This window comes from Xiphophorus couchianus, chromosome 23 (assembly GCF_001444195.1).
Source record: "Xiphophorus couchianus chromosome 23, X_couchianus-1.0, whole genome shotgun sequence".
Lineage (NCBI taxonomy): Eukaryota > Metazoa > Chordata > Actinopteri > Cyprinodontiformes > Poeciliidae > Xiphophorus > Xiphophorus couchianus.
Window position 1 is genome coordinate 16,320,467 of NC_040250.1, and position 15,607 is coordinate 16,336,073.

A 15,607-nucleotide genomic window follows, 5' to 3' on the forward strand; every position below is an offset into this window, starting at 1 on the left:
AACTTTCCTACAAGAAGCTTTTAAGCTGTATGCTAGAGTGACTAATTAAAAATATTGATTATCAAGCTTTCATTTCTCTCAAGACCATCATGAGTAATGCCTCTCTGATTTGATTAACTATTTCCTTCAAACCTACCCACTGAGACACTATAAATCTATTTAGCCACTCTATTAAATTATCGTACGTCTGGAAGCTTCGTTTTCATACGGGACTGTTTGGACCATCTGCGACAAGGTTTTCAGAAAGGAGAGGCTGAGCTCTGTAGATCATTGTGTGCGTGTGTGTTTCATGTCTGCAGGGTGATATCCTTTCTGACTGCTTGTTAGTCCACAAAAGGAAGTGTGACATGAAAGTGTGTGATAGAAGAGTGCAGCCCGGAGACAGTTTTGACAGTTTGTCAGCCTTCCTCATCAAAATAAAATGAACTCTTTCTCTGTTTAACTCATCCATTTCTTTCCTCCACTAACCCGGACCTAAATAGAAAAACAAAAGCATTCCTTCTGAAAGCCTTTCGTATATTTAATTATGTTTTTCAATATAATAAAGTCTCAGCCTAATATTCCTATAAACTGCACTTGGAAAAACCGCAGAACCATAAGACACACACACACAGTAGGACAAAACAGTCTTACGTGAACAACCCCAAAACAATAAATCCGAATGTACGCTTAAGAAAGAAAATTTTATTTGTGATTTTTAAACCAAACACATTACCACTGTATCCATTTAGGTAAAATAAAAAGTATGAAAAATAAATGAAATAAATGAAATTCACTACTTTTCACTGTTACAGTTGATGAGAAGGTGTACAAAAAAAGTTTCACAACATATCTCTGCTAGTCCACTCAGGACAGCACACTGCCACCATAGTTCACCACCATACATTGGGAAAGAATGACAGCATGAACACTCACTAAACACAAGAATATACTAACATATAGTCTTTTTTTTCACAGGATTTTTTTCTTCCATTTTTTTATAATGAGAGTGAAAGGGAAGTGATAGCTCTTCATAGAATCATACATATTTCAGTTACAATAATACAGAGTTAAATCGTCATGTCAAAGCCAGAGACAGAGTGATTTTTTTTTTTGTTTGCTTTTTGAAGCTTTTTTTCTTTTTTTTTTTTTGCTTTGCTTTGCTTGTCTTGAAACGCAAAACCACTGTTGGAAAAAGAGAGAAAATGAACTTGCAGTTGAAAGGTATCACACTATATCATTTACAAATACCTAAAGAAGGTTAGTGGATGCCGTAAAACATCTGTGGAGTGTGAACATTGTGGTACATGGATGCTTGGGAGCGACAGCAGTACATACAGATATTTCCTGTGCGATTAATGAAGAAAAAAAAAATAATACAAAAGAATAAAATCAGAGCAATCTATCTATCTATATATATATTTCTCTATATAGTGTTTGTTTCCGTAGAGCAGTACATGCAGCAGCCACTTAATGGAGTGACGTCATACTGAGCCGCAAAAACTTTTGGGACGTGGCAACAAGTTACAGGCAACGGGAGGGTAACCAACAGAAGCAGGTCTTGAGGCACATCAGTGCCCCTTTTCAAAAACTGTCTGTGAGAAGGTTGGTGGGATAAAGCTCAGGGAAAAACATCCCTGTGTGCCCAATATTTCTCAAGTTTCAAGAGCTACTGTTCAATCTATGAGAGGTCTACTATACATTTACAGCGTACATAGAAGCTAGTATGTGACTTAATGTTCCTAAACAATCAAGTTGGTGAATTTATTTACTTTTTCTTAATCGGTCCTTATTTCATCACATTTCTTCACAGTCGCTGTAATCAGCCCTATCCCACCATACCTCCTCTTGTGATTATCTACAAACAAGGAAATGAACCACATACCGTAGTTTACACAAGTTAAAAAGCACTGAACCATTTTGCACTTCAGAAGCACCTGACACGGGTTCAGGGTGCAAAGCCCTGTTTGGTTCTCCCTGGGCCTCGTCCGCATTACTCCATGCTGTTCTCAGCACACCACAATGTTCAGAGCAGGCCATCAGAGCAAGGGGTCGAGTGGGTGTCTGAGGACAACAGTGAGGTGGGCGTATAAAGCATAAAGCAGTTAAAGCTATGAAGAAAAATAAACACGGGTATTATTGAATCTCTTTAAAGAACATAAAAGACATTTCACACATTGTACAGGAGAAGCAGTCGACATGATGGGCAATGAGCAAAATAAAAAGTGATTTTCAGTAAAATTTGGTTTTGTGGCAGCTGGGAACAAATACAAGCAGGTGATTATCTGTAAACTCAAGGTGTCAGGTAAGGATTGGTTGCTACCAAACATTCAAAGCAGAAAGCGTTTAGCTGTTGCTGCAAAAAGGAGGAGAAAAAGTGATATCAAAATTTCTCCAAATACTCTGCAAGGTATCTTCAGAGTCCACCATATAAAGCCACCTCAGCTGCACTCAACCCTCTGTGATGCCCAGGAGAATGTGAAGCATCTCCCCATTTTCCCTCCATATCTTCCAGTGGTCTCTGTCCTCCTCAGTTGGGATTCTTGCAGAAGATAAAGCTCTTTGTGTGCTCTCCAAGCAAAGATAGAGCTATTGCAAATGGTTCTTCTTCCATCCTGAGAGAGTTGATGTACATCTGCACTCTCAGAAGTGAGTGCGCAGGGCAAAGAACTTGCAGTGTCCAGTTTTCAGCCAGTCTTTTCTCTTATATTTTCTCTCACTCGTTCTTCCCAGGCCTCAGGTGCTTCCTGTGTCAATTGTCTCATGGGTAATAAGTTGGTGTTTGCACGTTTGGATGTGTTAGTGTGCGCGCATGTGGTTTCATTGAGATTTAAGGGAACACTGTTGGTAATTACCAGTGAATCTGCAGCAGTGCCAGTTTAGCCTTTAGGGTTCAGTGACTCTTGTTTGTGCTATTTACAAGTAGAGTGTGTCCAGCTCCAGACTGCATGCATCTGTGTCAATCTTTTCACATTTTCCTCTTTTTTCCTTGGCTGGCACAGCTTTATGTTGTTTTTGTTCAATGTACTGGTCTCTCAGAGAATTCTTTACACATTGTCGTTGGGGAGGGGATAAGACAGAGGTGCCAACGTGCCCAGTGGGTTAAAGGAGAAAAGAAGAACAACACAAGGACAAGAATTCTACTTCCATTTTCCAAAAAGATAATAAAAGTAGACTCAGGGTGCATAGGCACATTGGGGCATGGAGAGGAAGAAACAATCATTTTCTCTTTTTTTTGTAATCATTAATTGTATCAAGGCAAGATAAATAATTTACATCAGTATTTAACTGAAGATAAACTATATCTTGGTAAGGCCAGAATCATAACAGAAAAAGCTTTGAAACTTTATCAGCAATAATGAATAATGGTATAAAATATTCTCTTTTTACCCAGTGAACTTTGGTTGGTACCTCTGTTTTAACAGCACCCTTTTCTTCTTAGCCATTTTATGCATTTTCTACTCTCTGTTTTACTCGTCACCATCATCCTTGCCTTTATCCTTCTTATCTTTCTTCTCCTTTTCCTTCTTCTTCTTCTTCTTTTTCTTGGCCTCCTCCTTTTTTCCGAAGGTGATGAAGTCGCTCTTGTCGTCCTCTCCTCCCTGGTTCTGTCTGATGGAAATTATGGCTGGGGAGCCAGGAATAATGAATGCCTCTGGAGGAACCTCTCCAGGCTTCAGGTGCTGCGGGGGCGCTCCAGGACCACCCGGGCCGTAACGAAAGTGCCAGCTGTTGCTGTCTACGCCGGCACCCATAGGTGGGGAAACCTCCCCTCCTTCACCATCTAAAAGAGAAACACAGAGAAATTAAAGATTAGCTTCAAATCTCCAATGAAATCAAAGACTTGACATACATAAATTCTTCCAATTTTTATGACTGAATGAGATGTTTGATTGCAAGTCCCTCTATTTATGCGCTTTACAAATTCAGTACAGCCTCTTGCTATTTTAAATAAGTAACAAGCTTCTCATATCGCTACATTTTTTATTTCTTCTTTGAACTGAACACAAGTTAAATCTCACTGCCTTGCTACATATGCTTGTAAGAGACAATCTCAGTGGGTCATAATTTAATCATATGCTACAAGTTAAATGAAAGTCAAAGGAGAAAAAGGCATGACACATTCATAAAATCAACATCAATTCAATCCAACTCTAATTAAAATTCACAGATTTTCACAATTTGTAGTTCTTAGCACTTACAACACATACTGTTTGAGGAGGGAAAGATTAAATGAATGGATGAAAGACTCACTTGAGTCAAAAGCTACTATTCCAATCAACTCTTTACACACACCCATCATAGGCATGAATGACATTAACTTTAAGCTTTTAATAGTTTGAATTGTTTTTTGTCAGGATGGACTAAAAATAAACAAAACTTAAGTGGATGTTGAAGTTTGATTTATTTTTAGACTTGCATCAATGTCTTAGCAAGAAAATCACACACACTGGGAAAAAAACCCATTTAGCACTGTTAAACACTGTAGATTTTCAGCATGCCTGCAGTCAGGGCCATTTAAGAAGCTTAATGTTAGCCCACTTTATCCATTCACAAACCAGTTTTGGTTTACGTTGTTCTGTTCGATCTCATAAATGTTGAAGAATGTTCAGTTTTCATTATTCAATCTGTCCAACTTTTGCATTGCAATAATTACCAGCAAGACACCCTATGCTCAACGTTTCACACATGCAGACATGAATAAAAAACAGAATGTTTTAAACTATGTGTTAGAATTGTGATGATGTTCTGGATTTGTGCAGCTCACCACACTTCTCCTTGTTGGTAAATGAAAGACTCAAAGAAATCATCTAACTCTTCTGATTTCTGTTTTGGTTATTCTTTTTAGCAAACAAATTTTGCCTATAACTTATCTTGTTAAATTACTTAAAAGAAAAAGAAGAAACAGCATTCTATTTCTGGTGAATGCATCTTGTTTATTTATAAACTTAACTGAAGGGCCACAGGAATAATATGTCTTTTCTCTTCAAGAAAATACCCCCCAAAAAACACTCACAAAACCTAAACATGTACGTGTAAAAAAAATATAAAAAATCTGACAAGTCTAACGTGAACAAAGAGGTACTGCATCATTTTTAGTCATATAAGAATCATATCGGTATTTAGAGTGAAAATACCATAACCAAAACTCAGTGTGCTTTAGCATGCAGAGTGTTGCAGCCATTTTGCTTTACTCTGCAAAGCAATGACCTACTTGCCATCGTTTCCTCACATATATTCTTTGCTTCTCTGATTCCTTTCCTGAGCTGTTACCAAAGGGGAGATTAACTGAGGACAGATCCAGTTAAGCTGAAAAAAAAAATCATGTGTGGTAAAAGACAACTGGCCTCCTGCACTACTTAGAGTATACAAGCATCTGAATTGTATTTTTCCTTTATCCTTACCCACAGAGCATAATAATACAAGTGAAGATTTGCTGTATAAGTGAAACAAACATTTGAAAGGGGTATTTTTTTATGAACTGGCAATAAATGCTGTGTATTGATTTTAATATTCCAAAAATTAAGAGTGCATACGGTACACTGATGGAATATTCATCAAAACCAGATTCTTAACATTTATATACTGTGACAAAAACAGTCACATTGTTTCTTTTTCTTTTTGGCAGAGAAAAATTTCCCATTTGACTCCTTCACTAGGCAGCTTCTCAAATAAAAAAAAAAAAAAAAAGCAAAGACCAAACAGATCAAGCCCAAAAGGAATAAAAAATACTGGTGAGTTGTTTCTCTAAAGCGCCCATTTTGTATGTTCTAAAATAACACCTGTCTAACTCAAAGTGAAAACTTGATGAGACAGTGGTGCCTATGTGCAACCTCGCACTAATAAACTTAATTACACCCCAGAGAGTGATGAGTCACGATGGAAGCAGACAGATGGAACAGGTAAGGTAGACCAGAGTAACACTGCATTGTTTTATTCTCATTCAAGTAAATAAGGAAAAATCTGAAATCTGTACAACATTCTGAATATAGTGATATGCATTGTTGTTTATGTGCATCATTTTAACAACAAATACTGACATAAAGATTGCCTTCCTTTTAGGTTTATTCAAATTATTTCTATCTCTCATGGAGGTAATAAAATCCACTCGTCCAGCAATGTTTCAAGGCAAAGCACTTTCCTTTTTCTTGGACTGTGAGAACGGATGTTGTGCGGAACCCCTCCCTTTCCTTCTACCTCTTCTTTTCCTTGACCTTTCATCTAATCCAGCGTAAAACATTGTAAACTAACCCATCCCTCTGAGTAATTGATGCAACTCTTAATTATGTCTATCAGTGTTAGTGATAACGTTAATATGATCTCGTATTAAACTGCTTGCCCATCAGCCATAACCATCAAGTACATTAGAGACACTGACAGTAACGTATTTCATAGTTATAAGGGCTACTTCTCTCTGTGCATATGCTGTCTGAACATTTTAACCCTGCTGCCTAAAGAGCTGTAAAGCCCCATTACATTACTGCTTGTGATATTTTCTGCATGTCCACTCTCCTAATTTTTACTTCTGAAGTCATCAGTCAAGCTTCTTCTTGTGTCAATGTCCCTTTATTCTCTTTGTGCCTCCAGTGGGGTTTCACAGCCACTCAAATCACCCAAGCTCCATTTTGCCACATCTACTTTATTCATCCGCTTGTCTTGCCCTACCATCAGCCAGTTGGACAGTTGCACAAAGGACTGCAGCGCAGTGTTACATAACGTCCTAAGGAGGAGGAGGAAGAGGGGCCATGAGGAGCATAGATGCAGATAAAAATGGTGATGCCTAACACAAAACTAAAGCATAGAAGAGAAAAAAAAAAGATTTCCTGGATGTAATTCTTCACATATGAATCCTGCAGAGGGACCACACCTATTTTTAGAGGGTTTATTTTAACCTGCTGTGCAGTTCATGAGTATATTCAAAGAACAAAAATAGGACATTGCTATCATCTCAATCACATGTTGTTGCATTTTACTTTATGGGGTAGTGTCTGTGTGAATTAACATGTATTCTCAAATCTGAACAGAAAAAGGAGATGTGACTGATGGCAAACATCTTCATGATAGTGTCTGGTGCTAAGGCTAAACGTGTGGGTAGAATATTAGGTGTGTTCCTGGTTAGGTTTCTTGTTAGTTTCATCATAACAATGTTATATTGCCCAGATAGCCCATATAGCAGATGGTTGATGTAAACTTTAAAAGTACAGATACTGCTCTGAAATTCTGCATCTCCATGCAGGTTTGAAAGTGTGTTTGTGTACATCTCAACATTGTTGCAGTGACAAAAAAGTAGTGTGAAAAAAGGATTTATACCTTAGCGGCATAAAGGAGGTGAGAACTGGCAAGAATTTTAAAGGCAATGGCAGCAGAGAACGGAACAAAGCTAACAGCAAAAAGAAAATAACCCAGATAAAAATAGGAAGCAGATGGACTGAAAGTATTCAAAAATAGTGAAATATCCCAGATTGTTTCTCTTCTCTACCCCACCTTTCTGAATGAGCCAAAAGGTTTCCACGTTATATCAACAATGGCTGACAGAGTACTGCAGCCCAGAAGTATCCATAATTAAATTTAAATTGACTCCTCCTTTATATTCACAAAACATTCATGATGAGTTTAAGAAACTAAATGTAAAATACTGCAATAATGGATAGTCCATAAATGTAATGACTCAGATAATAAATCTTCAAGCCTCTCAAAGTGCAAAATACAGCACGATTGTTGTCTCAGTTTCTGCTCGTCATTTGGACAGTTTTTGCCATCAACACCAATGAAAACTGCATGTCTCTGCACCAGTGGTTATGGTGAATGTGTCACTATGTGTGTGTGATGCTCGAGGATGATGCAGGAAACAGTGAACCTGCATCCATATCTGCAGTACACCACCACCCCAGTGAAAGTAGGTCACTCTACTTCTACTAACTCCTCTTCCTCTTTCAACAACTTTCACCTCAAATTAAAGAGGCAACTTTTTTAGCTTGTTTATCTCTACTCTTTCTCGTCCATTTGCTTATTCGGTCTCGTCTTTCATGTAGTGCTCGGTTATTATTCCTCACGATTCCCCTTGTTGGAGATCTTCTTTTGCACCATGCCATATGTTTGCACCCTATCTTATGCACACCCACCACTATTTCCTCCCGCTCCTGTCAATATCAGGGGCCATGAATGGTTGCCATGGAAACAATGTCTTCCTGTGAAGCAGTAGGACATTGGTAGGAGCCATGGTGACAGTGCTTATGCTGATGGAGAATAATGCTCGAAGCTTTCTCTCACTCCCTCTCACCACTGTCTGGTCTAACCACACTCCCCTAGCAACAGCAGCCTCATTCAGCCTCCCCTCTTTATTGCCGACTATGTCTCAGTCAATCAGTGTGATTTAGTCACTGTCACTCCTTCTCATTACTTATTCAATATTGCTTAAAGTGTTCTTTACTTTTAAATCATTTGCCTTGCAAGTCATCTATTTAACCCACCCCCCCCTCTTCCTTGTCTCTTCCAATCTCACAATAGAAGTTTTTCTATTTTTATTTCAGTTCTACACAAAAACCCACACGTCAGTTTGTTTTAGCAGCAGATTTGTGAATTAGAGGGACAGACAAGGTGATGACACACAAGCAGTGATGAACAGATAGGAAGGGTGACTTGAACACAAGCCCAGCCCTGGTTTCCCTAATGTGGCTGTGTTAATCTGGGCGTGGGCTGTGCACCATCTGTCACAACAGGAGCAGCACAAAGCAAGCAGACAAAACACTTGGACTCACAGGCGGTCAAATATAGGGACATACAGGCGAAACACAATTCATTGAGTGCGGATTCAATGATTTGATTCAAAAACAGAAGAGCGAAAACATGGGCGTTGTCGGCTGTCTAAGTCTCACGGTGAAGAGACACCACCCCGCCACCACTGCACCCATCCTGAAACAACGGCTTCAAAGAAACAAAACCTTAAAGACAAGAGACTACCTGATAAACAGCGGGATTTAGCTATAAATAGCACTGTAACTGTGAAAGTTCAGATTAACTCAACACACCCATTTTCCAGATATGATGAAAGAGAATTGAGATGAACTCCAGTAGATAAGTCATTCTTTTGATCATCAGAAGAGCAGAGCTAGAATTTTGTATTTCTTATTACTATCACTACAAACCCTGGAGCCTTGTTTGTCACACCCTAAAATTTATATTAAATCTAATGTAACCTTCAGTTATTTCTATTCATAGCATGGCCAACAACGAGATAAAGAGGGGACAGGCAGCCCTTGGGTTAAAATGGTTGAAATGGCACAGGATGTCGTCTCTAACTGCGACAGCCAGATGAGACCACCTTAAGTCCGTGCAAGCTGATCTCATAGCCACTGATCTGCCCTAAGGACGTCACTGCTGTCTGTTGTGTCCTTTCCCTCTTTCTTGCTTGTCTGTGTTTGCTCTCCATTTTGTCCCTCACATTTTGAAGTGCCTGCAAGCTGTAGGTCTCAGCTAAGGCAAGAAATCGATGGCATAGCAGAGGAAGCTGTTTGTACGCAAGTGTGGATGGGAGGAGGCAATCGCTAGCTTGTGTGATATGTCTTTTTTATAATTTAAGTCTTAATCCTTCTTCATCACACTTATGTCTGTATTAGCAAAGATAAAAACTAAGTTCTCTGTAAGAGAGTTAATGCATATACAACACAGCCTCTTTTTCATCACAAATATTGGTAAGGAGCATTGGATGTGTCAAAGTTTTTAGACTAAGTTACATGTGCAAGGGTATTCACAGCTGGGTGACAAATGTATATGGACTCATCATGTTTTCTCTGTCCTGAAGGTTAAGATGCTTCAGGACATCTTAACCTTGAGGAAGCATATCTGTTAAACTCCAGTGCCAGTTGGAGTACCTCAACAAGTACTACAAACCTGTTGAGATCGATCAATAATCCCAGTAGACTTTGTAAGTACGTATAGGTTGTGGTAATGATCCATTTCTTCTTTTGGATGGCAAAGTTAAAACATTCATGTATGAAACATTTCTCTCTTGACAAATATTTTCTTTTCTAGTTGACCGCGACTCCTTGAGTCTTTCTTTTGTTAGTTACAAGGAAATCTTCATGATGTGGTTCCAAAATTGTTCCTAGCATTATTTTAAAATAATCCTTTATCTTTAGTAAGTCCCTTTCTAGCCAAATTATGGTAAAATTTAAATATTCTATCTTTATCTGAATGTAAATGACAATCTTTTTGTTTTTCAGAGAAAATTCTATTTTTTTTTCTGGAAATAACCAAACGTTAAGACAGAGAGCAGATGCTTCAGGTTCTGTCTGCACAATAATCAGTCCTGCCAATGCAAATTTTATACAAATTAATTATGAAAAAGGATTGAAGAAAAAAAAAACTTTTCAAAAATTGAAACCACTTCTTGTGACTCTAAATCTTTGATTTCCTGTGTGTGTATAGAACTTGAGGAACAGAAGAGTCCAACATTAAATGGAGATCGAATGTAATTATGTTATTATTCTGCTGCAATGTTTGTCCTCTGTGGCTCACTTATTATATAAACATTTTGCTGACAATCCAATCAACTGTTCTCAGTTGGTTTTCTTTCTATGCTTTGTCACTAATCCTGCAACAGAAAGCAGGTAGAGCAGTGTGGAGAAAGGACAGTACACATCCTGCAGGAGTGAGACAAGGCAAGGGCGAGTCGAGGGAATCTCAAACGAAGTATCATTGTTATTTAATTATTATTTTTAGTTTACTAAGTTATTGGATAATCTGCCGGTATGAATAAATAATTATCTTAAACTGTTGATATGAGTTTCACCAAACAAAAAATATTTTAATTAATCAGTGCTGCCAACATGAAGACTAGAGTAGGTCTGTGTGTGTTGTATTGTTTAACTTCACCAAACAGTTCTTCAGTGGTTTACACTCTAAGGTTAAAACAGCTTAACAGATTCTTACCAGCAGCACTCGATGCAGTGGGCCAGTTCTGTACCAGGACTCCCTGAGCTCCCTGCATGACTGCAGACTCTTCCATGTGGACTGAACTAAAAGACAAACGGCACATTAATATGTTAAAAATTAGAGAGGTGTTGCAATACATGAACTATGCTTTATGCTTCTCAAAATTAAAGGGCATCAATAAAGAGACAGCTATCCCAAACGTAACACTGAATTATGTGAACAGAGCAAAACTTTGCAAATAAAATGCTTTCTTAGTAACTAAATAAATAATCCATGCTGATGAAATTGTAAAGTCTTGATGACACTTTTTCTTTAACTCTGGGGATTATGGGTACAGATGGTCATTTTTTACATTTTCACACCCAGTCTGAGTAATTTTGCACCCTCCTTCTACTGAACACACAGTCATAAAAAAGAGGGTTGCTGCAAACTAAAGCTATCTTTATCTTGACAATAATCATATTGTTTGGCTCAGATAATAAGAGTTTTAGATAATATCATTTCCTGCTTTTTCACCTGATCACTATAATCAAAACGTCTAGAAATACTGTACATTGCTGGGATATTAATGTAAAACGTATATGGTGCATAGTAATTTTCCAGTGATGGAGGCTGCACTTCTATAACAGACTCCTGATTACATTTGGTGCTATGAAATCAGACAGACAGACAGACAGACAGACAGACAGACAGACAGACAGATAGATAGATAGATAGATAGATAGATAGATAGATAGATAGATAGATAGATAGATAGATAGATAGATAGATAGATAGATAGATAGATAGATAGACAGACAGACAGACAGACGGACAGACGGACAGACGGACAGACGGACAGGCGGATAGATAGATAGATAGATAGATAGATAGATAGATAGATAGATAGATAGATAGATAGATAGATAGATAGATAGATAGATAGATAGATAGATAGATAGATAGATAGATAGATCTCAAAGCAAAGGGGGGTGAATACTTGCAGATGATGCTTTTCAGATTTATGTATTTCCCAAGTAAAATTAAAAACAAGAATAACTTTCTTCCTCTTCACAAATGTTTACTATACTTGGTTGATAACAAAAATACATTGACATTTGTGGTGATAACATAACCAAATGTGAGAAAGTTTCTGGTGAGTGAATATTTATATAACACATTGTACCTTTTTGCTAGTTGCTAATCCCACTCTCATCAGTTTTAATCACTGATCCTGTAAATCTTACTTTTTGTCAGAGTAGTGTTAAATTACCCTATGAATAAATTTGATCGATTTTATACAGTCTTACCCAAATACATTAAGTCTCATGAGTGTCATCAGTAATCGTGAAGGAATTTGAACAACGTTGATGCCAACATATAAACTTATAATAACCTCCCAAACACAACAGAGGTCGCATCTAAAAATTTCCTGAATTAGGTGCAAATAGATAAACAATTTTTTTGAACTGTTCTTCAATTCACACACAGAATCATCCCGTAAGATGTTCAGATTTTCAGACTGCACCACACTGTTAACACATCATAGTCAAAGCGCAGCAACCCGAAAATGTGAGGACTATCCGAACATCCATATTTCTGAGTAAATGTTTTATATGTATGTGATTTAAGCACTACAGTAAACACTACAGTAATCTGTTTGTAGCCAACTACCACAATGCATTTTAAACACTTACATGTGCTTTACTTATTATATGAGCGTGAGGAAGAAGTTTATTATTTAGAGTCTCTTTAAGATATCCATAAATAAATGAATATATTTAAAAGTAATTGATTTAACTATTATGAGTTTTGATATTAACATTGTTTGTAATTATTGTGCCATGATGTCAGAATGACCCTTCATTTAGTTTTCAGAGTTCTAGATGATATTTCCACCTAACAACCTGTCCTTCATGCATCACTGATCATCTCTCTGTTTGCTCTTCCCTCCTGTCACTCCTCCATCTGTGTAAGGAAACATGTAGTGTGCCATTTCAAAGTGAATTTATATTTGATGTTCAAGAAATACATTTCAAGTTATGTAATTTAAAATAAATAAATATATATATATAAAGAGAGAGATTAATCTTTAATTAGGTCTCAAGGTTAAAATCGTTGACTTACAGAAAAAGAAATCACTTCAGATATTTTTTTACTAATATTGCCTGTTTTTCAGAAACAGAAATCTTCATAAATATTAAAATTTAGCTATTTTATATCCCAAATGGCAAAAGCAAAGCCCCACCTTTTCTCTTAAAGTAGTCATCATAGCTGAACAAGAGCTTCAATATAGATATGTATTTAACGAAATAATAAAAAAAAAGATTCACATCACACAGTGAATAAACATGATTTGCCTGCAACCACATGAGACATTTAGGTAGAGCTGGCTACATTTATTGAAAATTTCATTATTTTGCCTTTCAGGTGCAAAAATTGGAAATGGCATGCCATTTTAATTTTTTTTTAAGTGAAAGATTCAGCTTCAGTGTTCAGAATTTATTAAGATGTAAGAAAAGAAAACACATATACTATTATTATTAAATGAATTGCACATTTCTGCCATCGAAAACAAACCACAACAGACTGCCAAAAATTGGCAGTGGTCTTATTATGTTAAATTAAATTCTTGGTTTTACCTAAAGTTGGATGTTGTAGTCAGGTCAAGACTGTCTGAGCACAGTTTTGCTTATGAACAAAAAGTTCCTAAGACTATTTATAAAAAGAGATTTGTCACCATAAAATTATCGTTTGTGGGGTTTTTTCTGTTTTGTTTTTTTAGCTGTAGGATGAAACAACTCATCTATAGTTCTGTAAATGAACTTTGCATAATCTGGATAGGATATTAGTAAAACAATTTTTGAAGATTATTTAACTGTATGTTACATAACATAGACTCTATAGTGACTCTATAGTGAAGATGCAATTTTTTTAATCAAGGTTTGAATTAAACAACAGTGTTTTTACATCAATTATGAAATTAGACCGGTACTATAATGAAAGGGGTGAATGTGAAATACTTAGAAGAAAGAAAATATGATGCTTACCTCTGCATTACACCACCTGCTCTCAGGGAGGCTGAGTATCTCCAGTCCGAGTTAGGTGCCTTGGGCTGCAAGAGAGAATGGAAGGAATTGAGTCTTAAGTACAGGCAAAAGCCAATACCATCTCATTAATAAATCATGGTGAGAGCTGCTGATGAATGTGTGCCACACACACACAATCAGGCAGTGGCAGCTTTCTTCAGCCTTTGAAAAGAAAAATGAGTAATGAGCAGAATACTGTTGGTGCACACATCTCCTCCCATTATCACATCGCCTCCCTTCTTCCATCTGTGACATTGAAAGAAAAAGAAAATGACTTTGAAAGATTTTACTTCAGCACTCAATCCAACCAGGTGTTGGGTCACAGGAAAATAAAAATAAAATATATTCATCCAGTATGCATCCTTTCAACATGGCACAACCCTTGCAACAGCATTACTGCAAATGTTTCCTGAAAATCATTTGAAGTTAGGCCAACAGAAATACACAAATACAGAAATGCACAAATCTGGCTTAAAATGTATGCAATGCAAACTTATTTGACATTAATATTTATTCATACTTGATTATTAATGCATCACATATCCAGACTTCTCTTTCTTTTCTTTGATTATTCTGCTGCATATTCCTCACCACCTTTACTCTGCTATTTGCTTTCACATCTATACTGAACAAAACCTTAAATTTCTCCCTCACAAAGTCGGCCAGAAAATGTAGTAAATGTCACCATGGAAACTATACAGAACCATGTCTATCTTTTACTTCCTGCCCACCATTCTCCTGTCATCTTAGTTTAGTGAAGGTCATAGGAAAAAGGAAGGTGAGGGGGAGGGAGATAGAGGAACAGATTTTTGGCATCATATTCAGACAGTTCTATGAAGGACAGCATGGGAAAAAAATTGGTTTGAAGCATTCTAAAATGTATCCCTTACATCTAGGAATTGTAAAAGAAGACTCTAACAAACCATGCTTAATCATGATGAAAGATTATGCTTGAAGGGAAGCAAAATAGGCTGCTAACCCAACCATATCACCAAGATGAGATTGCATTTTCTCCTTCTTCCTTCTTAACCTTCAGAAAAATAAACTGACGCCATATTTCCCCTGTTTGGCCATGCAGTTCACAGAAGACCCATTTGCAATCTCATTTCCTTTCAAATTTGACAGATGTTCACTTTCTGCTACAGCCGCATTGACCCCCATGGGTCCGCAGTCCACATTCATCACACTCTGAATTCAATATTTGGTTAAATGAGAAAGGTCTGTTTTTCATCTCCTGTAGCAATTCAAAGGAGCAGCAGGTTGACAGAGACCCGGGGCACTGCAGGATGTCTAGATGCCAGAAACTGAAGGCAGTACGTGATTAGATGAAAACAAGTCACTGATCTTCAAGCAATCAGTGCAAGGATCAATGGTTTAGACGGTTGCCCTGCGACAGACTGGCGACCTGTCCAGGGCGTACCCCGCCTCCCGCCTGGAACGTAGCTGGAGATGGGCACCAGCAGCTCCCGACCCCATTAGGGACAAAGGGTGAACAGAAAATGGATGGATGGATGGATGGGTTTAGACGAGGGACCAAGATATTAGTGTGGACAATATTCACACAGTCAGAAGAAACCTTTTACATTTCCCTTCAATCACAGCAAGCAACAACAAACAACCAGTTC

The 15,607-nt window shown here is 37.5% G+C and overlaps 1 protein-coding gene across 29 annotated transcripts in view; it reads right to left on the bottom strand.

The window, feature by feature from the left end:
- Positions 1 to 664: 664 nt before the first annotated feature.
- LOC114138898 (protocadherin alpha-C2-like) overlaps positions 665 to 15,607 on the bottom strand; it is a 191,399-nt gene continuing 176,456 nt past the window's right edge. For all 29 annotated transcript variants that reach the window (XM_028008384.1, XM_028008389.1, XM_028008385.1 and 26 more), the window contains exons 2-4: positions 13,944 to 14,008; positions 10,912 to 10,997; positions 665 to 3,763 (exon numbers count right to left, since the gene is read on the bottom strand). In XM_028008384.1, the coding sequence (XP_027864185.1) occupies positions 3,450 to 3,763; positions 10,912 to 10,997; positions 13,944 to 14,008 (465 nt within the window). In that variant the 3' untranslated portion in view covers positions 665 to 3,449. The remainder of the gene's footprint in view (positions 3,764 to 10,911; positions 10,998 to 13,943; positions 14,009 to 15,607) is intronic.